The sequence below is a fragment of the Chelonia mydas genome, chromosome 2 (genome assembly GCF_015237465.2).
Source record: "Chelonia mydas isolate rCheMyd1 chromosome 2, rCheMyd1.pri.v2, whole genome shotgun sequence".
Lineage (NCBI taxonomy): Eukaryota > Metazoa > Chordata > Testudines > Cheloniidae > Chelonia > Chelonia mydas.
This window is the reverse complement of record NC_057850.1, coordinates 257,566,235-257,591,602: the sequence shown is the minus strand read 5'-3', so window position 1 is coordinate 257,591,602 and position 25,368 is coordinate 257,566,235. Positions and strand designations below refer to the sequence as shown.

At 52.1% G+C, this 25,368-nt stretch overlaps 2 protein-coding genes across 8 annotated transcripts in view; one reads left to right on the top strand and one right to left on the bottom strand.

The window, feature by feature from the left end:
• The window catches only part of KIF9 (kinesin family member 9), a 45,598-nt gene extending 39,672 nt beyond the window's left edge, over positions 1-5,926 (top strand). For 6 of the 7 annotated variants that reach the window (XM_037891273.2, XM_043541719.1, XM_043541718.1 and 3 more), the window contains 2 exons: positions 464-568; positions 2,345-3,797. In XM_037891273.2, coding sequence (XP_037747201.1) covers positions 464-568; positions 2,345-2,452 — 213 coding nt within the window. In that variant the 3' untranslated portion in view covers positions 2,453-3,797. Of the gene's footprint in view, positions 1-463; positions 569-2,344; positions 3,798-4,319 lie in introns of those variants that run through there. The other variant, XM_043541716.1, reaches the window with a different exon arrangement.
• The window catches only part of LOC102947325 (tubulin delta chain), a 52,813-nt gene continuing 32,454 nt past the window's right edge, over positions 5,010-25,368 (bottom strand). Inside the window, exons 2-11 of the mRNA XM_037891283.2 lie at positions 20,800-20,907; positions 18,704-18,799; positions 18,181-18,242; positions 15,789-15,926; positions 14,104-14,245; positions 12,731-12,913; positions 12,094-12,189; positions 10,575-10,650; positions 8,517-8,658; positions 5,010-5,242 (exon numbers count right to left, since the gene is read on the bottom strand). Of these exons, the coding sequence (XP_037747211.1) occupies positions 5,010-5,242; positions 8,517-8,658; positions 10,575-10,650; positions 12,094-12,189; positions 12,731-12,913; positions 14,104-14,245; positions 15,789-15,926; positions 18,181-18,242; positions 18,704-18,799; positions 20,800-20,903 (1,272 nt within the window). The 5' untranslated portion in view covers positions 20,904-20,907. The remainder of the gene's footprint in view (positions 5,243-8,516; positions 8,659-10,574; positions 10,651-12,093; positions 12,190-12,730; positions 12,914-14,103; positions 14,246-15,788; positions 15,927-18,180; positions 18,243-18,703; positions 18,800-20,799; positions 20,908-25,368) is intronic.

Below are 25,368 nucleotides of genomic sequence, written 5' to 3'. Positions count from 1 at the left end.
TCTTCTGCCCCTGTTGGGTTATGTTTCATTTCCTTGCTCTACACCCCTACTCGCAGGCCCTGCACCGCTTCTTCTCTGCTCTTGAGGCAGAGCACGGCCTCCCTGGGCTTTCTCCCTGGAGGCTCTGCTTCTTAGCAGGTTTCCCCTCGCCTTCTCCCAGGGACCTCCCTGATTCTCTCAACCCCTATCTCAGGGCTTTCCACGGGAGACTAAGCTGCTCCCTGGGGTTCCGATCACAGGGTCTCTGACTGTGGTTCCTTGAGCCTTTTCGTTCTGGCGCCCAGGTGTTCACCACAAAGACCTCCACCACAGATCTCTGGGCCCTGCTAACACCTGGCCTCTTAGTCCCACCCCTTCAGGCTGGGATGCAGTTAATTGCTGCACAGGTGGGGCTGGCCCTAATCCCCCTCCAAGGGGCCAGTCACCCTGTGACAGCTGGGTTCTCGCCTTCTCTTCCTCCCAGGATGAAGATGAGCAGGAGCGGTTTGACCGGCTGCAGGGGGAAGTCCTGCCAGCCTGTCCAGATTCCACCTCATTCTACAATGCCAAAATGAAGACTGATCAGAAGGTAGCGTGAGTCGGTGCCGGGCCGCAAGCGGGTTTGTCAGCGCCTGCTGGTAGTGCAAACCTGTGCCAGGATTTTCTGTTGGGGGTAAACGCCCACTGTGCGCAGGATGGGGCATCGGCAGTACCCTCCGAAACGGCCCCTGTTCAGTTATACAGCACAAGGAGCTGTTTGCAGCCCCGTTCACCGCTCCCTCTCCCACCCCGGGGGCTGGCGCTTGGTGGTCGTATGCTACAGGATGAACTCTGAATTTCTTCCCATCACCTCAGCTAATGACTCCAAGGGCCAGAGCCTCAGCCAGTGTCAATGGCTGTGACAACAGTGGTGCTACACTGATTTACCCCAGCTGAGGATCCGGCCACCGTGGCTTGGTCTCTAGTGCTCTGGCACTGCTATGGGGCAGTCTCATAATAAAGAGACGCTCAGGACTTCCCCTCCCATGCCTGGCAGGGGCTGGGAGCGCCAGGCAGTAGGATGCTCTCAGCAAGTTACTGTGGACGTTGATTCTTGCTGTGACTTTTAACAAAGCTTGGGAAGGGACTCGGGATGTAGCTGCTCTCTGGCTCAGCGGGGAAATTCTGTATATTCAGCTCTGTGCTGGGGAGCAACTAGGAAACCTGGTGAAAACATGGTGCCTGGCGTAATCAGGTGGGGCATATCCTACAGTCAATCACAGAGCGTTCTCACCAGGGCAGCTAAGGCAGTGGGGGCAGAGAACCTGGGCTCTGCAACCAGATCCACTTGCTTAATATTGTAGCAAACACGCACAATACTAGGTGCTTAAAAATATCACTAATTATTACACAAGGCACAATTAGCCTGTGGAACTGATTGCCACAAGATATCACGGAGGCCAAGACCTTAGCAAGATTCAAAAAAGGACTGTATCTATATGGGTAATTGTCACAGGGTGGCTGGTCACCCCATGTCTGGAACAGGTACAGCTCCCTTGTGCCAGAGCATGTGCTCCCAGCTAGCCAAAAGCAGGAGGCGGAAGTGAGGGGGCTATAAAGGATCAGAGGGAGTTCAGTGAGGGCACAGCTAGAAAGGGAATTGCAGAGTGAAGCTGCAGGAAGAGAGAGTCTCATGCAGGGAGTTGGGGCCAGGCAAAATAACCTTTGGGAGAAGGCAAAGAAGACAAGCCCAGCCCTGCATCTGCTCAGGCAGCAGGAAGGGGCAGTACCTCGGGGAGGAGGGGCCGTGCCCAGCTTAAGGTGGGGGTGGAAGATTTGTTTTTGTGGTTGCGTTTTACAACTTTGTGTTAATAAAGAAACCAAACCCCAAGAAGGGCTGTGATTGGCTGAGAGGCTGTGTGGAGTTTGTTTAAGGAGCCCTGGAGAAGGGGAAACTGGGGCAGAGCACGGCAGAGGCACCCCTGACCCCAAGGGCTACTTGGGTGGTGGTCACCATGTTACAGTAGTGGCCACATCCAGGCTTACAGTAGTAAGGATTCTAAACCAAACACCCCCAAACCAACCTTCAGCTGAGGGGGGTAAGGAGAAAACTGACCCTGGGGACAGGTTATCCCATAACTGCCCACTAGTGGGTTTTTTGCCCCTTCTTTGGAATCAGGTGGGACGGGCCTGTGTTGGAGATGGGTTACTGGACTAGGAGGGGCTCTGGCAGTTCCCATGTTCCCAATGAGGACAACTTTTCTAAATAAGCGTGACACGGGTGAAAGTAACGTTGTTCCGGCTCCGATAACCATCTCTGCATCTAAACTATAGGCCTGAAGACCTGGCGCCATTTTAATAACTAGATCTTGTTTTTTGTTATCAGCACAAGTACTTTAGAGCCATGGCCGCCCTCCAGCAAATGCACAAGAAACCTGGACTCATCACAGCTACGGTGAAGAACAAACCCCCAGCGGTGCTCCATGTCATATAGCAGGTGCAGGACAGAGCCATTTGCGTTGTGTTCTATACAAGGAAATGAACCAAACTGACCTCAGAAAACGGGTCAGCATTGGTTTCCACGAGAGACTTATCAAAAAATAAAACTGGGCTCGTGACAAATTGCTTTGGTTGGCTAGAATGAAGGTTAGTGCTAGGTACAGTAGAGTCGTCAACACCCAGAGAGGAAGATAAAATACACGTTCGTTAATTGAACTAGGAGAACTTGTTTCCCTGACTCTGAAAAGTGCAACGCCTTGGCAGGGCAGGTGTGTGCATGTTACCGGTGAGCTGCAGAGGAAAGAAAACCGAGCTTGTGCCTCTTTGCGACAGGTGAAAAGGCCTGAAGGGTTGTTCTCTTTCTCGTATGTTTTACCATTAGAAATACCAGGAGTGTCCAGGCCAGGCCCCTGGTGGGGTGGCCTCCTTCGGAGGACCCAGAGAATTCAGAGCTTCTGAAACATCAGAATCTTACCCGCCACTCCAGCCCCTTGATGCCAGATAAAGTGGCCAGAATGGCACACAGGGGCTCTCAGCATCTGTCTACACTGCACACTAAGCCTAGGTCTGTGGGACCTGGGCTTATGGACCTGGTGTTTCCAAGCCTGTGCTTGAGTAGCCACACTGCATTGCAAGCCTGGGTTTACGGTTACTGGACCGGGTCTCCCAGATGTGCTGACGCGTCCATACTGCACTACGCAGGCCTTCTGACTCAGGTCTGCGGCTTGAGCTGTGTCCATGCTGCATAATGACAGGGCTGGGACCCAAGTCACAGCAGCACGTGGGCTCTGCTAGCAGGGGCCGAGGAGCCGAGTGCCTGCTGACCCGAGTCAGACTGACTGGGGGGGCGGGGAAGTGGGGCTTGAGCTCAAACCCGAGTCAGAGCCCGGGCTTAGTGTACAGTGCAGACACTCTAAAAGCCCTCGATCCAGCCAATGGAGAATTCTTGTCCAAGAACGGAAGAAGGCAGCCACAGGTGGTCCTATGAGAACCCCCTTCCTCTTGAGGGCACACTATTAAGGGAGTAGAAAGAGACAAAACCTAACAGCCTAGTGATGCTGGGGCACCTTCAGCCAGTACTAGGCAGCTGGTCAGGCATCATGTTGGGCCAGGGTTTTAAACAACCATCTTTTGACCTTGTGCACAGTTGCTTCTTGGTACAGCTGGTTCTAGAGCTAGTTCTGGAGCCTGCTTTCAGCTTAGTGCTAAATACATAACGGCCAGACTGGGTCAGACCAAGGGTCCATCTAGCCCAGTATCCTGTCTTCCGACAGTGGCCAGTGCCCGGTGCCCCAGAGGGAATGAATAGAACAGGTCATCATCAAGTGATCCATCCCCTGTCGCCCATTCCCAGCTTCTGGCAAACAGAGGCTCGGGACACCATCCCTGCCCATCCTGGCGAATAGCCATTGATAGACCTATCCTCCATGAACTTATCTAGTTCTTTTTTGAACCCTGTTATAGTCTAGGACTTCATAACATCAAATAACAGGGTCCTTGTAAAACCTGCAGGGGGCACTCTGTCAGATGCCCCAATGGAAGGGTGGGGGTTGCCCTTCCTGTCCCCAAACATTGCCTATGCAACGTGTCCAAGCCTTTAGCCTGGTTAAGGAACATCTGAGGTCCTGTCTACAGGCCAAATTGCAAGCACGTTGTAACTGCATCTCCTGCCTGGCTGTACAAGTGGAGATGAGTCAGGTCAGTCTTCTCCCTGAATAAATCTGCTCGGGTTTTTGTTCAGCCCTCTAATTACCTGCTCAATCTCTCTGCTTTGTAACCCTGTCTGTTCGTAGCTTCAGCTTCCTCTCTGGTTTCCCAGGGACCAGATTAGGGACCAAAACCTGTTCCCCTTCGTCATGCAGGGTGGCTCCCCCTCTATGGAAGGTGCTAGGATTTGGCTTTAGCTCGAAGCTAAGGAGAAGGACCCACACCCTAGATCTCTAAGAGCCTTGTGTCACCATCCCAAAGTGAGTGAGATCTTCCGAGGCAAGGCGTGTCCAGGTGGTATGTTTATAGGCTTTCTTGGTGGCCTTGCCACATGACCTCTGTCCTCCAGAAGCAAAGGCATGGTTCCTCTACGACTCCCCTTTGCTCCAGGGGCATACCAACTTGCTGCTAATCCAAACCAAAAGTAAATGACTACCCCTGCGATGCTGGCTCAGCTGTGCTGGCTGGCCTTGCGGGGGAGCCCTTTCCCTCCCATCACACATTGGGTGGGGTTGGTTCACCCCCTTATACCTCTATGCAAGGTCTGGATAGCCTGTGCGGGGGCACGAAGGGGCTCTTGCTCTCCATACCACCCCTGCATGGGCCCATGGACCAAGAGACAGTCGAGCCCACAGTCTGTTTCGCACACACTCACGCCCCACCGGCTGAGAGGCGATTCTATTTGTCTAGTGTTATGTGTCACAGTATTGATTTACAGCAGCATCCCCCTCGACGCAGAACCACCCCTTTCCCAGAGACCTTGGCGCGATCTTTCCTGGAGGTTTTCCGGGCTCTCAGGAGGAAGGCTGACAGCCAGCAGCCTGGAAGTGCCAAAGCAGACAGTGTTATTCTCCCAGCCGGCTGTAATCGTCTGCCACAGAGCAGAGTGTCTCGAAGGCCTGCTGGAAATCCTCCTCCTCGCAGCCGTATCGCCAGTACCAGTGGAGGTAGGCGTTGGTCTTGTACATTGCCTCTGCTCTGGCCACCACCTGCTGCAGGAGTTCTGCTGAGCTGCTGTGGTTGGCACAGACAGTCAGCGAGTGACTGTGACATCCAGGCTCCACGATGTTGAGAGAGTCTGTGGGACGGAAGGTCATCTCTTCACCCAGACGTATTAACCCTTCACCAGCTACGTGTTCCCAAGAGATCTTCTCCCACCCGAAAGGGTTAAAAGGGACATATGGCACCTACCTCATTCCCGGAGGGGGAAAGCCCTCTGCATTCTAAACACCTAGCCTAGCTAAACTACAGTTCCGGTCTACCACTGTGCAGGTGAGAACTCTTCATAACGCTGGTCTTGCTGCAAAGTGCAGAACGGAATTATACAAGAGCCTCATTTCCAATAATACGCACATGTGAAATCTTACAGGGCCTTATCCCGCTCCCCTGAAGTAAACAGCCACCACGTGACCGGGTACGAGCCACTCCTCTACCTCCCTCTCATTAAAGCGGGGATCATACTTCCCTCGTTGGAGTGGTGTGATGCTTCATTAACGTGTGTAAAGCAGGGGAGCTCCTCACTGGCCCCTAGCACCATCTCAGAGTCAAGGGCAGTCCGAGAGGAAACTCAGCATGAACACGCCAGTGGTTTTAGCCTCTACTCACTGCTCTTCAGTCGCTATTGGACAAGGGCCTCAAGAAGTGTATTGACCGGGGAATTGATTGTGCTGGGCCTGTTTCACATGCTTGGCTAACGTAACAAGGCAAAGGTGTGTGCAGCTTTCCGTTCTCTCCCTTAACCTGGAGTTACTGCTTTTTGTGTCTATATGAAAAATTACAAATAAAAGCCTAATGACCCTACTTCTATGTAAAAAGTGTGCATTTCCCTGCTGGCTCTTCCCAGCATCACACTGAGGGTTGGTCTGTGTTTGTACAGCCCCTAGCACAATGGGCTCCTGGTCCGTAACCAGAGGCTACGGTAACACTACTAATAATGAGTACACGGATTCAGAGATTTCTGCAGCTGTAGTCCCTGCTGCTGGGTCTGCCTTTGTCCATCGGTTTTTGACAGGCAAACAGCTGAGTCAGAAGGAAGGAGCCTTCCTCCATAAGGGTCACTGCAGCTCCTACCTGTTTTTGCTTTCAGTTTTGCTGCCTTTTCTCCCTCCTTTCCCATTTTGCCCGAATCTCTTCCCACTGTCCCCTCTCTCCTTCATTTCTCCCTTCCAATCCCTCTCACAACTGCATCATTTGGGTGCGAGGGGCTTATGCATGTTCTAAATGAGGAGGTTTGAGGGTGAGCCAATGAATTTGAGGTCACCTCCCTCCAAATGTGGGTGACTTGACAGTGCTCCTGGTGTCTCCGCTCAGCAGGGTCCCAGGACTGGACTAGTGAGGGTGCTGCGGCCAGGCCTGGGCTGCCTTACAGTTATGGGACAAAAGCTCCCACAAAGCCAGCAGCACCAACTAGTTCTGTCAGCCTCTCCCGAGCACCTCACTATGGAATGGACCAAGGATCTGGAGTCCCCACGTTCTTGGGGAAGCTACAGAATGAACTAGAGAGCCCAGCTTCCCCCCAGCTCTGGCCTCGGCGGGAAGAGCTGGAGGGGAGGTGCTGGTGACACTGCTCTCTGGGTCAGTCATGATCCAGTGCTTCAGCTGGGGCAGTGCTGGGGGCACCAGGCAGCTAGAGATCCCTTCCTGCTGAGCCATAAAACAAAGGCCTGAGCCACTCATGGCTATTAACTCTTCAAGCCCCAAGGATGCGTGAATTGAGTGGCCGTGAACTACACTGAGAGACTCCCAAGGAATCTGAGGGCAAGTCTGCACTACAAAATGAAGTTGACTGAAGTTATGTTTCTGTATGGCCACCTGCAGTAATGAAATCGCTTTTGCATGTCCACTCTACGCTCCTTGTGTCGGCGGGGCACATCCTCCCCAGGAGACTTGCTCCGATTTGACGGTCAGCGTGGGGCACTGCAGGACGGCTTCTGAAAAGCCGCAACAGGGGATGGTAAGCAACACCATATCTAGAGCAGTGCGGGCAGGCACCAACCCCGCAGCTCCCATTGGCCGGGAATGGGGAACTGTGGCCAATGGGAGCTTTGGGGGCAGTGCCCGCAGAGAGGGGCAGGGCGCGGCGCATGTGCCCCCAACCCCCCATGTTGGCCCCTTCCAGGAGTGGCATGGGGTCGCGGCATACAGGGAGCCTGTCTTAGCCTTGCTGAGCTGCCCATCGAGGTAAGTGCTGCCCAGCGTGAGGCTGCACCCCAGCCCTGAGCGCCCCCCTGGAGCCAGCACCCCATGCCCCTCCTGAACCCCAACCCCCTGCCCCAGCCCAGTGAAAGTGAGTGAGGATGCGGGAGAGCAAGCAAGGGAGAGAGGAGGGGGTGGAGTGAGCGGGGCGGGGCTTTGGGGAAGGGGCGGGCTAGATCCTGGGTTGCCCTTAAATTCAAAAAGTGAAATTGGACGTAAAAAAGTTGGAGACCACTGATCTAGAGTGACACCAAATCAGAGTCCTCCCACATCTCTATCCCTCACCTCCACCCTTCCACCTGCAGGGACCCTTCCCCTCTCTGCCAGCGTCCTCCCACTGCCCTTCATCTGAGCCCTTGCTGAAACCTGCTTCCCCGGGCTGGCTTCTAGCCACTTGGACACTGGCCAATCCTCAAGGATCAAATAGCCCCTGGCTCCCTTAGAACGAGTAGGGATGTTAACTCCAGCTTGGCTCATTTACATTCTGCCTTCCTACATAGCCCCCCCGCCTTCCACCCAGCTAGGCTGGGCACAGTAGAGATTCTCAGGGTATGTCTCCACAGCAGCGAGCGAGCCGCAGGTGTCTAGTTGCTGTGCAGACAAACCCACAATGACCTTGAGCTGAATTCAGTCCTGGGATACGTGGAGGCAGCTCCACTGAAGTCAATGCTTCTGCTTCCACCAGGCTTGAATTGGTTCCTCATGTACCCTTGGGGTCTTGGGGTTAAGGCCTGGGATTCAGGAGAGCTGGGCCCAGTTTCTGGCTCTGCCACAGACTTCCTGTGAGACCTTGGGCAAGTCCCTTAATCTCTCTGGGGCTCCCTTCCCTTTCTGTAAAATGGAGAAGAACGGTCCTTCGTTATGCATCTGTCAGGATAAATGAAAGTGAGTTTCTGAGGGGCTCAGATGCTACGGCGGTGGGTGAGATGCAAGTGCTTAGACAAGACCAGCAGTGAGTTCAGTGGACTTGGTGATGTCTGTGCAGGTTTTCAGACGCTTCCCCAGCCTGTGACCTTTTCTCCAAAGCAAAGAAAACCTCTCCTGAGCACAAGGAATGTGACACACTCTGGTCTGACCTTTGCAGACTGGCTGCATTTGTCAGCCTGTCCCATATCCCCAGCAGCAATATGCACAGAAGAAGGCCCAGGAAGACTGACCTGTCCAGCAGCTGAGAGGGAAGGGATTCCAAGGAACACAGCGGTAGGCTTGCTTCAACTTCCTCAGCACCGAGTCACGGGACAGAAGAAAGGTGTCCTCTTGGTAGCTGTGGGCTACAGCGAGCACAGAGGTGCTATAATGCTGCAAACAAGGCAAGCTAAGGACAAAGGGCAAAGCAGATCCAGGAATGACCTTCAGAGCTTTCCCCCAGCCGGTGGGGAAGAATTCTCCTTTCCTGGTTTGAACGCTTCCCACCCTAGAGTTGCTAAGGCTGGGATTTGAATCTGCTGGACATTTCGATCACAAATCTAGTTGTATAGGGCAGGGAAGTCAATGGACTCATGGCCTACTGGCTAGAGCAGTGGACTAGGACTCAGGAGACCAGGGTCCTATTCCTGGCTCTGCTGGTGACCTTGGGCAAGTCACTTTCCCCTTTCTGTGCCTCAGTTTCCCCCGCTATATAATGGGGATGATGATACTGGCCTCCCTTGTTAAGGGCTTGAGATGGATGGATGAACAGTGCTGTATAAAAGCTAGGACATATTCTTCTCAAATCTAGTTCAGAAACTCCGTGGGGGTCAGATTTCAACTCCTGTCTAAGTGGCTCTGCTTGGGGCCTAGACGCTACTGCAGTAAATATCCCAGACAGCCTGAATAGATCCAACCCATGCATCATGCAGCACTCCATCACCCTTCCCTGACAGATGGACCTCTCTCTGGGACACTTTAAAAGCTGCAAGGCAGGTGGGTGAATGTACCCCATCTCCTCTCCTTGGGCCAGCAGAGGTTGGCGAGTGGCAGAGGAGGAGAGGGAGTAGCTCACACCACTGCAGTGACCCTGACACGCGGGCTTAGTGAGGAACAGTACTGCAAACTCCAAAGCATGGGCCAGGGCTTCCTGCTCACGCCCTGCTGATGGACAGGTGACAGCAGGGACCAGGGGCCTTGAAGGAGGTGGTGGCACGGAAGTTATAACAGAGGGAAGAATAGTGGGGGACCTTTAAGGTTTTATAAAGGCTTTAGAGGATCCCTCTCCAGTGGCATGGGGTGAAGGTTGTGTCCATATCACCACCTGTATGATGGGGACAATAATACTCCTTTCCATCCGGCTTGACCAGCTAGACTCTCAGCTTCTCAGGACCTGCTAGGTGTCTGTACAGCGCCTGGCACAACAGGTCCCCAGCCTTGGCTGGAGCCCTCTAGCTTAGGGGTTCTCAAACTTCATTGCACCATGACCCCCTTTCTGACAACAAAAATTGCTACATGACACCAGGAGGGGGGACTGAAGCCTGAGCCTCAGGCAGGGGGGCCAGGGCCAAAGCCAGAGCCGCACTGCTCTTGGCAGGGGGGCCAACACCGAATCCCAAGGACTTCAGCCCTAGGTGGGGGGCCTGTAACCTGAGCCCCCCACACACTCAGGGCTGAAGCCCTGGGCTTTGGCCCCAGGCAGTGGGGCTCGGGCTTCGTCCCTGGGGCCCAGCAAGGCTAATGCCAGCCCTTGGTGACCCCATTAAAATGGGGTCGCGATGCACTTTGGGGTCCCGACACAGTTTGAGAACCACTGCTCTAGCTGGTACCCATAATACAGACAATAGGCATGGGAGGGACAAGCTCACACCTCTATCTTCTCAGCAGATCAGATTTTTAAAGAGACCAGTCCCACAGGCAAACTTCTGGGTGCCCAGAGGTCCCATCCTGGTCTGCATTTAAATCTAGACGTTTCCAAATGTACTTCAAGGTGGATGAACGGAGGTAGGTAGGGGACGTCCCTGTAGTTAGCTGGGAAGTTTTGGAATGTGTAATCTTGATGACCCTGTATCTCAGCTTGAAGGTTGCAAGGAATAAACTAGAAGACAACTGGTTTCGCTTTCTCTTTTCTCCCGGCCCCAGCCAAGGTGCATAGAACACTCCTACAGGGCTTTCCAAGGGCCCTTTGGCTCAAGTCAGAGGCAGGTAAAGGGGAACTTGTCTATCTGGTTGATGTTCTCTCCCCTTCCTCCACCCGAGTCCCCAGTTCAGCACATTTGGAAGACGCAGCGCTTGTGGAGAAAGGATACGGGCTGTCCTGCGTGAGACGCACGCGGCAACGAATGCACAACGGACGATGCCAGGCTGTCCCAAAATACTGTCCCCCTGCGAAATGAGAAACAAACCAAATTCACCAGGAGCTACGGTGAAAACTAACATGTCGGTTTCACTAAAAACTAGGGGGCAGAGCCTGGGCTTAGTTTGACTAAGGTAACTCCAATGAAAAAAGCACAAACAGCTGCATCAGTGCAATGTTCCGGTAACACCAAAGCATCAGGGAGTGCAGCAATGGGAACGCTCCCGCCTTGCATGGGTCTCAGTCCCCTCTCGCACAATCAAGCAAGCCACCCAACAGGTACCACGGAGGCGGAAACGTTTCCAATGGCCGTGCGCTGGGTGCGCAGACACCAGGGTGGAATGCACCTGTGTAATCACGCGAAGAAGAACTTTAGTTTTTGCATTTAATTTCCAAACAAAGGGGAGATAAAAGTGGCCCAAGCCCATTAGAAGTTAAATGGGACCCCACTCAGCTTTGACATCACTAAAATGACAGGGGGACAACAAGCAGACCCCCACGTCATTGACGACGACAGGGTGAGGGAGGGTCAGGGTCAAATCATTGCCGCTTTCATTCCCTGACTAGTGAAAGGCATTTTCTGCCAGGCTGTATTAGCAGGGCAGCGGTGCATCTGCAGTCTCGCCAGCCCCAAGTGAGGGGGGAGTCAGGCTATGTCTACACTACAGCGGATGGTGGCAGAACTTACATAGCTCAGGGGTGTGAATACCCCCCCCCCCCCGGCAACATAAGTTACAGCGACATAAGCGCTGGTGTGGACAGTACTCAAAAGCTCTCCCCTCGCCATAGCTACTGCCTCTCGCAGAGGTGGTTTTATTATGCTGCCCCGCTGTACGTGTAGAGAAGCCATCAAGCTCCTGGAGAAAAAATCCTGAGTTATTTTTAATCTCATGAATTTAAAGCTACACAAATAATCAATGTTGGCTTTTTCTTTGCCTGCTCTTTCTGAGCCCATTCGGGTCATATTTCCAGACTTTTCTCCAGAACCATGAGGTCTAGAAATTTACCATTTCCAAGCCGAAAACGGAGATTCTCTTACAACTACATGTTTCCAGCGGGAGCGCGGGGGGGGGGCTTTAAGAGAAACACCAGCTATCGCAAGACTTGTGATAAAATGGAGACGGCCTCTGGGGGCAGCAGCAACATGAACTTTTCATCTTCTGGAGGACTGTGCAGTGTCTTAGTCAACGAGCCACTTACAATCTCCCTCCTGCAAATGGCCCATCACAAGCTGCCCCTGGCCAGTCACAGGAGTTTCAGAGCATCACGGGCTCTGCTTAAACCCACAGTGCGGGCGTCTGTACTTAAACCTGATGGTGGGCCACGTTTTAAGACTCCACAGGAGTCTTGTACTGGTCTCTTAAACTAGCTGCTGGGCTACGGACTGACCTGGACAAGTAGAGTGAGAATATGAGACTCATCTGAGAGGCTCAGAATCTCTGTTCAAGTGGGGGGACAGGCCCCAGTCCTACCTCTCGCAGGCTTGAGCAATGTGAAGGAATTTCATAGTCGGCACGGGGCAGACAGACCTCAGCAGCTCCCCGGGTTCCATCCCCATGCTGATCCCACTGGAAAGCAAGGGAGAGACGTACAGTCATCTACCACCACCACGGTGATACTTAAGCAGCTACTGAGTGGTGCAGCCTTATCTCTCAGAACCTCTTTCTTGCCCCATTCAGACACGGACAACCTCTGCTGGCTTCTTGGTTTCCAGGGAGAGTGTTGCAGGCTAGTTATTCTGTAATATCCAGTTAGCTATGGCTGAGTTTAATAATAAGGTCTTCGGATGTTCAGGACTCATGCATGCTGCTGTTGCTTTCGATGTTCATTTATCTCTGCTCCCTTGGTCCCTCCGTTCCCACACTGGGAATATTTTGACTGCACTTAGAAGTTTTTGCCTCCATGCCAAAGGATTCACCTAAAGCTTTCTATGGACTAGATTTCATGGGCCAGATCCTCAGATGGTGACTGCTGGCACAGTTTGCTTGTAACTGATAGAGTTATGCCAATTTCTAAATTTCTACCAGCTGAGGACTGCAGTACATCTAGCGTCATCTGCAGAGCACCAACAGCGGTTGGAAAGAAGACAAATATCTGTGCTCGGTTCACCTTCCTGTGGTGAAAGCCTTGAGAGGGTAAAGCAGCCCAGCAAGGCAGGAAGCAACGTAGGTGTTCATGGCGGAGAGGGAGACCTGGGGCTGCATGTCAGACACTGGCGCTTTCTTCGCAAGGAGAGCTGCTGTCCTCCTCAGCACGGCATCGTTCTGGAACAGGAGGACGCCGTCAACGTGCCTAGACAGACATAAAATGGAGTCACGGTCCCTTTGGAGTTCGGGGTCTCCGCCACAAGGCCTTAGACAGGAATCCCACGGGAGTTAGTGGGACTTCTGCCTGGGCCAGGACTGAGCAAGTCCTCACAGCTCGTTCCGGAGGCACATCAGGTGGCCGTGGGAGCGAAGCCCCATTCACTTGTATGAGCGGCGTGCTCACAGGGTCCAGCCAAAATCGCTGTGCTAGGCACTGAACAGACACAGCCAGAGACGGCCCCTGCTGGAAAGCTAAAGAGGCAGGACCAAGGGATGGGGAAAGGTGGCGTGATTGAGATGACGTGTCTTGCCCAAGGCCACCCAGGCAATTCGTAGGAGATGGGGGAACTGAACCCAGCTCTCCTAAATGCCAGGCCAGCGCCTTACACCTGCGACCTTCCCCCCCATCTCAGTAGTCCTGCCAAAACCTCCCTCGCCCAGTCAGGTTTCACTTCTCGATATCCTAATTGTACCAGTAACTCCAGCAGCAGGGGCTGCGGGTCTCGAACCCCCGGCCACAGGGCTCTTAGAAGCCAGTGCGTTCCAACCTAGCACCCCGTGATCTGCTAGGAGTTGCCACAACTTGAAGCTCAACTTTGGCAGAGGACTCCCAGGCTGGGCTCTGACTGGCAAAACCCTGCGGGTCCTGATTGGTCCCCTGCTTCTATTTAACCAAGCAGAGAAACAGGAAGTTGTCTGTGTAACTGGGTTTTCCCTGCTGAGGACGGACTGCCTGCCCTGCACTACCGGTTCCTGCTGCCTGACTCGGACCTCCTGGTACCCTGACCCTCACTCCCAGCATGCCCTCTGGCCCATCTCAGACTCTGATCTCCTGGTATCCAGACCCAGCCTGCCTGCTGGCTCCCAACTGCTGCTCCACCCCCTAGGTCAGACGGCCCAGCCGTGACATCCCGTCATCAAGAGCACCTGCCAGGAAAAGCAGGTTAGTGTAACTTAGTGTAGGTTATTCCATAGCTGCCCACTAGACAATAGGTTTTATATTTTATATTTCTCAGACAGCGAGCTCTTTGGGACCAGGCCTTTGCTCCACATTGTGGGAACCACCACGCCACAAGAGCCACCTTAGTGAATGGTGATCAGCGTCCGGCGCGTAGCATCACGATGTGCTGCTGACCTGTTGTCACTGCCCAACTCCCACAGCCCCCAGGAACGTACCTCTGGAGCCACGAAAGGCACAGCAAGGCATTGTAGTGCTGCAGAGGGCTCTCGCCAGCCTGGTGGGGGGCTACCGTCACTGACAGGATCTGACCCAGGGAGTACTCGTCTCGGATCACTTCACACAGCCGGGAACTGAGGCCTACGTGGAAAAAAGCCCCCAAGCCTGTTCATAGACATGATCGGCCTGGCCTAGCGCACGGAGCTCTGGCAATCGCCATGCTGGTCTTGTCCGTACGTGCCTGAGAGACAGTGTGTTCCAATGGGAACGGGGAGCCAGGAGACCTGGATGCTAGTCCCAGCTCAGCCACTAACCCGCTGTGTGACCTCAAGCAAGTCAATTCAGCTTTCTGTGCCTCGGTTTCCCTGCCCATCCTTCATTTGCCTTGTCTGTTTGGACTGTAAGCTGTTGGGGGTCAGGGACTGTCTCTCGGTAACAGTATGTACAGTGCCTCGCCCAACAGGCCCAGATTTGGAGTGGGGTCTCTATGTGCAACAATAATAGAAATAATAATACACCCACCGGTGGCCACAAGGAGGTGCTCACTGCATGGTGGTAGGTAAGAGTTGACCGTGTATTAGGATAGTAGCAACTGTTATAGTTAAGGTGGCATAAGCATTTCCATTCTAACTTCCTGTTTTCAGCTGGGGGGGGGGTATAAATAGAACTTTCACCTTTCCTGCCGAAATCTTCCAGAATTGTTCTCTTCCTGGCAGTGAACTTTTCTGGCAAGTTTGACCAGTAATGATTGAGCCACTTTTGAGTGAGAGGAGAGTGGGGAAAAATATACTTTCCTCATTATAAAAAAAAATTCTTGAAACATCCTCTAGCTGATCTCACAAGGTGTTCTGCTGAGGCAGATTAAGCCACGCACCAATGTCAAACTCACTGAGCTGTGCGGGGTGGGGAATGTAGTGAAAGCCCTCAGCAAATGAGGCAGGCTCTATCGGGGTTCCTTTCTTCTTCACTGCACCTCTTGCAAAGGCTGCATAGGACCTCATGAGGAGATTAGACCCTCCTGAGGGTTTCTAACCAAGTATCTCCATAGTATAGATTTTTTTTCCTATCCTTTTTCTGTAAATAAAAAAACCTTAAATTCCATCAATAAACTATGTTAAAAATGTTAACGTTGCCTGTTAAACACTCAACCTCCAGGAAGGGACAGTTGCATGTACAACCTTAACTCTGCCCCCACAAGGGCTTGCCTAATTGTTCGGGTTTACCTAATATTTCTCAAATTATGCATTCTAATTAATACCATTTTTCTTCTACAACCTTAGGTACACATATGCAGCATCAGCTTGTAGTGTTGGGGATTGCTTTGTAGGTCAGAGTCCTCTGGAAAACCACTTACACGAAAGGTACAGAGTACCAAGTACGCTGCAAGTAACAATGAAACACCACAAGAGTAACAGTGAAAATGTGACGGCAAATGTAATCCAGCTCAATTTGTTGGACAGTTACCTGCCATCTCCCCTGGATTGCACCTGTGTAAAGCAGGCTTCTGGTTGGAAGGAAGTTTGTACGGTGCACATGGAGGGAAATGTAAAATAACCTGGGAGGACCTACTGAAAAAAATAAGTTCTCTTGTTTTCCCATCACAGCATCTACCTAGCCCTCCATCCGTGAAGTATCCAAGCACCTTCCACATAAAACCAACTGCAAGGGCAAAGTCCCTACACACCAGCTCCTGTACCGCCGCCGAGGCTATGGAAAAGCACCGTCCCACAGTAACAGTCTCTGCGCTCGACCTCCTTCCGCAGACTCTCCATCGTCCTTTCTAGGAGGTTCTTCTCGCTGGCTGAGTGCAGGCCATGGTATCCTGTCAACATTAAACCATTTAGAGGCCAAGGTGAGCTCACCTCAGCCATCAGTGCTCAGACAGCTTCTGGGGTCACGCGACTTAAGGATTTTTTTTAATGATTCAACACCTCATTCATCTCTGCATTAAGGGCATATCGTCTATATCTGAGTCACTGTGTCTAAACTAATCTCAGCAGAGCAACAGCTGCTTCCAGTGCAGGATGAGTGAAGGCCAGACAGTGCAAACACACCACTTCAGGCTACTCTGGTTTACACCTGGAGTTTACACACTGGGGTGCACTGGCCCCAGGATCAGGGGAGCCTAAAGCCACCCTGGCCTCCCACCCTATTGCCATGCACCAAGCAACACTCAGTGCGAGTGGATGGATTTATTTCAACACGCTAAGGAGGCTGAGCTCCAGCTACCTCCTAGCGTGGTGAATCCAGATCCTGTGTGCAGGCATCAAGAGCATCTGCTCTACCGCGGCCAGGCCGCTCCAGGCACAGAACAGAAGACTGTCCCTCCCAAAACGCAGGTCTGCCAGTGTCAGGATGCAGAGGAACCACTGGAACAGGAGCAGGGAAGGGGCTAGCTTTGACTGCCTATCTGTAGCTGGAGGTGGGTGGGGCAAGGGGGCTGAAAGCCCAGTAAGGAGGCTTGCAATTTTAAAAAAAACCAAAACACGGCTCTATAAATTATGGGCTAGAGAGGAGAAGCAACCTCCAAGGAGGGAGAGGAAGGACTGCTTTGTCTGTGGGCTGAAAAGGGCCTTTTTATTACTGTTTGTGATGGATGTGGGCATGTTGGGAATATTTTTGAGGCCTGTGTGCACCTCGGTTTCCCTCTGGGCTTTGCATTGCCATGCACTGAGTGTAAAAGGAAGGGATGAAGGGTTGACTGAGCAGCCTGGTTGGAAACCAGAGTCATAATAAACGGAACAAAATCGGCACAGGTGAATGGAGGATCCAAAGGGTGAATGGAGGATCCAACAGCCAGGACAATCACACTTCACGACCACAGCCAAGAAGAAGCAGATTCTCCCCCCGCGCATCCCCACAAGAAGCAGAGCAAAGCCCCCCCCCCATACACACACACTCAAGTGGGAGAACAAAGGGGGAAAACAGTGTCAGGTGACCACGTAAAAAGCTGAGCTCACAGAGATACTGCATGCACAGTAGGAAATGGAGACAAAACAGAGAGAAAGAGACAGGGCCAAAATGGATTTTGCAGCAGCTTGCCTGGAAGAGCCCTGATGCTGCCTTAGCTTCTCTAGGCTGACCTAAGGACTTTCAGAGTCTGTAGGCCAGGTGACTAACACACTGTTACCTGGTTCTGAAAAGGCTGCCTGATGTCCCTGCAAATACTCACTGGGAGCATGGAAGGGGTACAGGGCAAGCCCACTGCTGGAGTCTGGCTTTGCTGGAGGGAGCCATGGAGACAGACATGGTTGGCTGGCACCTGAAGGCCCAGTTTTGGAGTCCTGGAAGTCACAGGCTGGGGCCTAGACTGGACCTTGTGGATCTGTGACCTTATTAAAGCCAAACAGCGCTACATGCTGGCAAATACAAACTAAGGAAAAAGACATCCTAGTAACAGACATTGGGGCATCACTGGAGCAGTGCTAATTGATATCCATTGAATATCTTACTCGTCTTGTTTTGCTGATGGAGGATGTGGGCTGACTGTCATTTTATCAGAGAGCCAAAGGAGCATTTCCATTAGCTAGCAGTAGTATTAAGGTTTTTACAGCCTTATAATAGAATATCCGGGTTGGAAGGGACCTCAGGAGGTCATCTAGTCCAACCCCCTGTTCAAAGCTGGACCAATCCCTACATGTTATGATGATTTAGTTGGGAACTCCAGTCATGGACCAAGACCCTGTTGTGGTAGGCACCCTACAAACCGAACAAGACGACAGTCCCTGACAAAAGGAGCTCACAACTGAAGTACAAGACAAGAGATTGACACAGACAGGTGGACATGGGAGTACAAGAAAGCAGCGAGACAACCCTGATAGGCTGTGGTCTTGCACACCAGCAGCCGAATCTGATCAGTTATAACGAGAGAGGAGCAGCTTTCCTTGCCATTGCTTCCAGCAGAGCACAATGGCGCATGTAGGTCGCAGCCGCAGGCGTGAGGGAGGAGCTGCCTTTCCTCAGGAAGCAGGTGGCTCAGAGCTGCACTGCAGATACGTATTTTTTTCAAACCTTGATGGACTTCTTCCACACCCAGAAGCATTTCAGCGAGGGGGAACTGAAAGATGGACTCTTACCATAGGCCCAGTTGTTGCCTCTTCCTCGCTTCCCCACGATAAGATTGGTCTCCCTAAAAGAGCTGGGAGAAGAGTTAGGATCTAATCTGTGCGGAGGACAATCACACTGAGCCTTTCACACACGACTCTTCAGCAGTTTTACCAACTTGACAAGGGGACGTCTAGAAGATTCTCTTGGGAGGCAGGGGGAAGCAAACAGAGGCCTAGACTTCCCTCGGCCCCTTGCCCCAGGGATGTACGAGGGGTGTGTGTGTGTGTATGTATGTGTACGCAAGATGCAACCCAGCTCCTTGCAACCTCTATGCTCCCACCAGGCACACATAATCCTATAGGGGGCAGGAAAGACCAGGGAGGAGTAAGCCCGTGCAGTCAGCGCACTGGGAGGTATTGCACCAGGGACTACTGATTTGATTTATTTAGTGTACCAGTTAATTATTGTATATGGCACCTAGCACCAGGGCAGCCGTGCGCTGGGACTTCAGCCTGGGTTTCAAACGAATGAGACAAGCCACTGTTCTCTTACCCTCTCCTGACTCGTTTCTGCAGCTTCCTCACCACTTTGGGTTCGCTGTCCACGCAGATAGCGCTAAGCTGTCCATCGGGGGAGCAAAACGGATGTCTGAAAAGGACACGAGCTGTGTGTATGGGGAGCCCCCTTCCCTGAAGCCTGATCTGGACTCCACCTAGCAGGGTGCTCAGCACACGAGTTCAAGAGCGTCCATTCCTGCAGGCGACTGGGTAAATACACTGCAAGTGGACTCCCAGCAACTCTGATCCCCACAGCAAATCCTTCCTCAGCTCAAGGAACAGTCCTGCCCTGCCCTGGGAAGATGGGCTGGGTGACCTATTCGATCTTCTCCATTTCTCTTTTCTAGGCAGCTGTTACTTCTCAGTTACTCCTGAGGGCATTCTGTGCCAAACAATTAAAAATTCTGCACCAAAAAAATAAAAATTCTGCAAAGTTCTGCAAATTTTATTTGTCAAATAAATATTTAGGCTCCAGCATGGCATTGGGGAGCACCGGCCACTGGCTGCACAGAGGTGGGAGATCACGGTACAGCTCCCGCCCTGGGACACGGACTCAGTGGTGAGGCTGCACCCAACCGTGACACAGCACAAGGACTGGGCCTGCCCCAGAAACAGCCCAGGCCCCTACCCCTCCTTGCCAGTTGTACCAGGTGTGGGCAGACAGGCTCAGCAAGGCAGGATCCAAGTGTGGAGGGGCTTAGTGTGCTGCATCCATGTTTGGGTTGAGAGGGTACTGTGTGGGGCAATCTGGGTGCGGGCAGCTCAGTAGGGGATCCGGGTGTGGGGGTGATCTGGATGCACAGGGCCTTGTTGGGGGGTTCTGGGTGCAGTGGAAATGGGACTCTGCAGGGGGTCCTGGTGAAGGTGGTTGGGGCTCAGTGGGAGGTGGTCTGGGTGTGAGGGGTATAGAGCTTGGCAGGGGGGTCTGGGTGTGTGGGGGCTCAGTGGGGGGTCCAGATGCTGGGGAGGGAGGCTCAGTGGGGTGGGGATCCAGGTGCAGCTGGTTGGGGGTCGGTGGGGTGGGGATCTGGGTGAGGGTGCCTTGTCAGGGTGGTCGAGGTGTAGGGGGAGTGGGGCTCATGGGGGGGGGGTTCTGAGTGCAGGGGGCTGAGGCTTGGTGGAAGAGTCTGGGTATGACGGGACTGGATGCATGGGAGTTGGGTGGATGGGGGTACAGCTCCCTGTACAGGGATACCTCCTGCTGCAGCTGCGGAGTGATGGGTGTAGGAAACTGGGGCGGGGGAGGAGTTTGCAGAGCTTTCTGCAGCTTGGGGAGAAATCTGGGGGTGGGTCTGACCTGGCCCCGGATGCCGTGCAGGGGAAGAGGAAGTCCTATCCTCCCCAGCCCAGCTGGGACTAGCAGCTGAGCCTGGCATGGGGTAGGAGACACCAGCTGGGTCTTCCCCAGTCCCACCCCCTGCCCCACCGTGATTTACCTCTCTGCCAGCTTCCCTGGGCACCCGAAACATACTGCTGGGGAGGTCTGCATGACCGCTCTTGTGGCTCCCCTTTGCTTCCCCATCAGAAAGTCATTTTTCTGTGGGGAAGCAAAGAATTCTGTGGGTGACATAAATTCTGCACATGCGCAGTGGCGCAGAATTCTCCCAGGAGTACTTAGTGCAGTTCCAGGGGTACTTCCATCCAAGGGTAGAAACAGTTACATTTGTTCATATTTATATGGGAATTTGGACTCTAAACCCAGAGTTTTACATACCCTTCCCTTGGCTCAAACATGCTGGCAGGGGGAATACCTGCCTTTGATCGGAGGCCAGCAAGGGAAGGTTTTGATCAACAGCATTAATCCCTCTGCCCCACCTTGCAGCATTCTGGTATTTAAAATGGTCTGTGGAAAGTGAACTGGAACAATGATCTTACTGTTATCAGAAATATAAAGCTAGGAGCACTCCGCAAGGGTGCATGCGGCCTTGTGATAGGACTGCCAGTTGCACAAAGAGTGCAGAACTCCTAAGATTACCCTCTGTTAAGAGCAGGGATGGATCAATTAACCCATTTGACTCCAAGTACTAGCAGGCGTAGGCTCATGAGTAACTTAAAACTGGTTTCCTCCTTAGAACTGCAGAGTTACCATACCTATCAGCCTCTGCATGCGGCACCTTCTCACTGGTTAGGATCTGCCACCACTCCTCGCCAATCTGATTGCCACATTGTCCAACATGTAGCCACACAGCAGACATTGCCCTGAGAGCAGAAATACACACACAAAAATGTAGGTGGTAAATACCTTAAAGAGTCAATGTCAGGTCCTTAAACTCAATTTCTGACCTGTCAAGAATGTATTATAATCTAATACAGTGGTTCCCAAAGTGGGTCGCAACGCTGTTTTAACGGGGTCACCAGGACTGGTTTAGACTTGCTGGGGCCTGGGGCTGAAGCTGAAGCCTGAGCCCAACTGCCTGTGGCTGAAGCCAATGCCCGAGGGCTTCAGCTTTGGCCATGGGTGGTGGGACTCAGGTTGTAGGCCCCCCCCCCACCATGGGGCGGTGAGACTGGGGCAGGCTCAGACTTCGGTCCCCCCTCTTGGGGTCCTGCAGTAATTTTTATTGTCAGAAGTGGGTCATAGTGCAATGAAGTTTGAGAACCCCTGATCTAACACATTGCTGCCAAGGCTAAACAAAATACACAAACTACCAGTTCTGCAGACCCTACAATAGCCCCATGTTTTGTGCTTCTTCTGCAGGGGCAATGAGCTAGCAAACAGAGAATTGTGTGGGGCACTAATCGATGAGGCTGGGCCAAAAGAAAGAATAGGCCAGATCCTCAGGTGGTGCAAATGGATGTTGTTTCAATGAGGAGCAGACACAATATATTTCATGCCTCATAAAGGCAAAAAGGACGGAAGTTCACAGGAGAGCCACTGACTTCAGCCAGGGATTGTGGGGGTTCAGCACTTCTGAAAGAAATCAGGCCCTAAAAGCAATGTGAGTTGTTAACTAAACAGTCATCATCCAGATGGACTCTGTGCTCCCTTGGAAACACAGGGATGGGGCAGCAGAGGGGGAATTGACATTTGCAAAAGGGCAAATGCTACAATGAACAGGAAAAAATAATTATTTTCAAATTCTCTCTCAGGGTCAGAGCCACAGGTCCTCGGCGTGGGTCATTGCCTGTCTGTAGCTGTAGGGGACAGAATCAAAGCTGTCTGGATGGCTGATGAAAGACTAGCCCCCACCTTCCAGACACCCCCTTGGTTTTGTTCTGCCTCTGGTAACTACTGGCAGGGTAGTGGAATCCAGCACCTACTGCGATAGGCAGAACATTAATTAGTAATGTGGGATAACATTTGGTCTAATTTGGACATATTGGTCACCCTACAAAGGGGCGGGGGGCTTAAGAAGCTGTGTTTCTCTTGTCTGGAGTTATCACAGTGCACCCCACACCGCTGGATGGCGGAGAAAGGTCTAAAGAGGAGACCAAGGCTCTGTCCCTTCCACTCTGTTCCCCTGCCAGAAGGTGCAGCAGGAGAGGTTTGCACCTTATGCACTCCGGCCTTCTCATCCGCTGGGACTGGAAGGATTTGCTTTGGCCCCCTTCTCTGACCCAGGCGTCAGGTCCACAGGAGTTCCCCACCTTGGGGAGTCAGACAACCAGGCTGCGGCTGTCTCGAAGGATGATGGGAAAACGAAGAGAGCCATCCAACCACCAGAGGTGCTTGCGCCAGAGGACAGTGGCCTGGTGTGGGAAAACCATAAGCAAGCGTGGCCGAATCCACCACAGATGGAGCAAGGAGTGGCACAGACAACCACTTGTGGCATGCGTCCCTGCATAGCGCAGATCTCATCATCTCCCCCCACCCCCCTGCTGGGCAGTTTGGTCTCGATCCCTTAGGAAGTTAGGAATTATGCATGGACCTCCCAGACCTCCTGCTCAGGGCAGCAAGGAAACAAAACAACCAAGCAGGATTCAAAGCAGTATGGGGCTGTTTAGCCCCAGGGGGGCTCTGCAGCTGGGTTGCTGGAAACCCCTTCGGATAGGGAGGTCCCTGGCAGCAGCAGCTGGGAGCGTAGCATGTCTGGGCAGGCCTCTCTGGCAGAACACTTCATGAGCAATCAGAGGAATAGAAAGGTTGGCAGGAAAGGGGGGAAGGGGGCGGGGGAAAGGCCTAGGCTAACCAGACCCCACTTAAGCTGCAGTCAGCCATTCCACAGCTGCCAGGCTAACAGGACCCTGCTCACTGAGGGTCAACCAAGTTTCATGGAGTCAGCCTCAGAGGGCTCAAAGGGAGAGCAGCCCAGAGGTGGAGGAACAAGCAGGCGGCCAGGGGCCCCCTGGCCCACCACTTATTTCTGACTAAATTTATCTGCCAGCTTTAACCAGGTGTGAGTCAGCCCTTATAGAAGCCTGAGTGAGAAAAGGAATAGCCAGCCTTACTACAGGCCAAAGTATCCTTTTCACGGCTACTTCTCGAAGCACAAAAAGCGAGGCTACAACAAAAGCTGATGAAACAAGTCTAAGCCAGAAAGGGAAGAGATCTTCTTTCCTCAATGCAAATTCCAACACTAGAAGTAACCCCTGACTGCAGTCAGGAGAGGTCCATCAAGCACCTCCCAGGGGACGGGGGGGGGGGAGGGGAGGATATTAAAATGCAAGGACCAGTGGCCTCTCTCAATGGTGGATAGATTGGTCCTGGATGTGGCTCGACAAAGGAATGGCAAACTTTTCACAGAGTCCGAATCATCGTTTTCTCCCTTCTCCACTATCCTCAAATCCTCAAAAGATGCAGAATATGCAGAAGGCCACAGACAATCATTTGCAAATAGGTATAACAGAGAGAGAGAGTTCCTGAGGCAGAGGAGATGTTTTCCAGCCATTACTCAATCTTATTTCTGGTACCCAAGAGATCCGGGGAGGCTAGAGCGGTGTTGTACTTAACACCTGAACAAGTTCATAAGGAGGACCAGGTTCAAGATGGAGACCTTGAAGTCGATACTGGCGGTGATTTGCCAGGGAGATTAGCTTTCATCAGTCAACCTGAGGGAGGCTTACCTTCATGTGCCAATTCACTAGCCACACAATGATAGTCAATGGGCCACGGTAATAAGAGGGTACAAAATACATAGGAATGAGAGTAGGTTGTGCTGGTAGGGGAGTGGCACTATATGTGAAAGAAAGCGGAGAGTCAAATATAATAAAAATCTTAAGTTAAACTGTACCATAGAATCTCTATGGATAGAAATTCCATGCTTGAATAATAAGAATAAAGCAGTAGGAATATACTCCTGACCACCTGACCAGGATGGTGATTGTGAAATGCTCAAAAAAATTAGAGAGGCTACAAAAACACACACATGAAAACCCAATAATAATAATGGGGGATTTCAGCTATCCCCATATTGACTGGGTACATGTCACCTCATGACGGGATGCAGAGATAAAATTTCTAGACACCATAAATCACTGCTTCTTAGAGCAGCGAGCTAGTCCTGGAACCTGGAAGGGGAGAGGCAATTCTTGATTTAGTCCTACGTGGCACACAGGATCTGGTCCAAGAGGTGACTAGAGCTGAGCCCCTCACTAATAGCGACCATAATGTAATTAAATTTATCATCCTTGTAGGGAAGAAAATACCAAAAAAACCCACCACAGTAGCATTTAACTTCAAAAAAGGAAACTACACAAACATTAGGCTAGTTAAACAGAAACTGAGGGTTACCAAAAGAAACTACAGCATTTGCTCAAGAAACTCCCTGAAAAAGCACAAGAACAAATCTGCACAGACACACGCCTGGAACCCTGACCTCAGGTATTCTATCTGATACCCAAGATCCATAAACCTGGAAATGCTGGACGCCCAATCATCTCAGGCATCGGCACCCTGACAGCAGTATCGTCTGGCTATGTAGACTCCTCCCTCCTCAGGCCCTATGCTACCAGCACTCCCAGCTATCTTCGAGACACCACTGACTTCCTGAGGAAACTACAAGCCATCGGTGATCTTCCTGAAAACAGCATCCTGGCCACTATGGATGTAGAAGCCCTCTACACCAACATTCGACACAAAGATGGACTACAAGCCGTCAAGAACACTATCCCCGATAATGTCACGGCAAACCTGGTGGCTGAACTTTGTGACTTTGTCCTCACCCATAACTATTTCACATTTGGGGACAATGTATACCTTCAGATCAGCGGCACTGCTCTGGGTACCCGCATGGCCCCACAGCATGCCAACATTTTTATGGCTGACTTAGAACAACGCTTCCTCAGCTCTCGTCCCCTGATGCCCCTACTCTACTTGCGCTATATTGATGACATCTTCATCATCTGGACCCATGGAAAAGAAGCCCTTGAGGAATTCCACCATGATTTCAACAATTTCCATCCCACCATCAACCTCAGCCTGGTCCAGTCCACACAAGAGATCCACTTCCTGGACCCTATGGTGCTAATAAACGATGGTCACATAAACACCACCCTATACCGGAAACATACTGACCGCTATACTTACCTACATGCCTCCAGCTTTCATCCAGACCACACCACATGATCCATTGTCTACAGCCAAGCTCTACGATACAACCGCATTTGCTCCAACCCCTCAGACAGAGACAAACACCTACAAGATCTCTATCAAGCATTCTTACAACTACAAAACCCACCTGCGGAAGTGAAGAAACAGATTGACAGAGCCAGAAGAGTTCC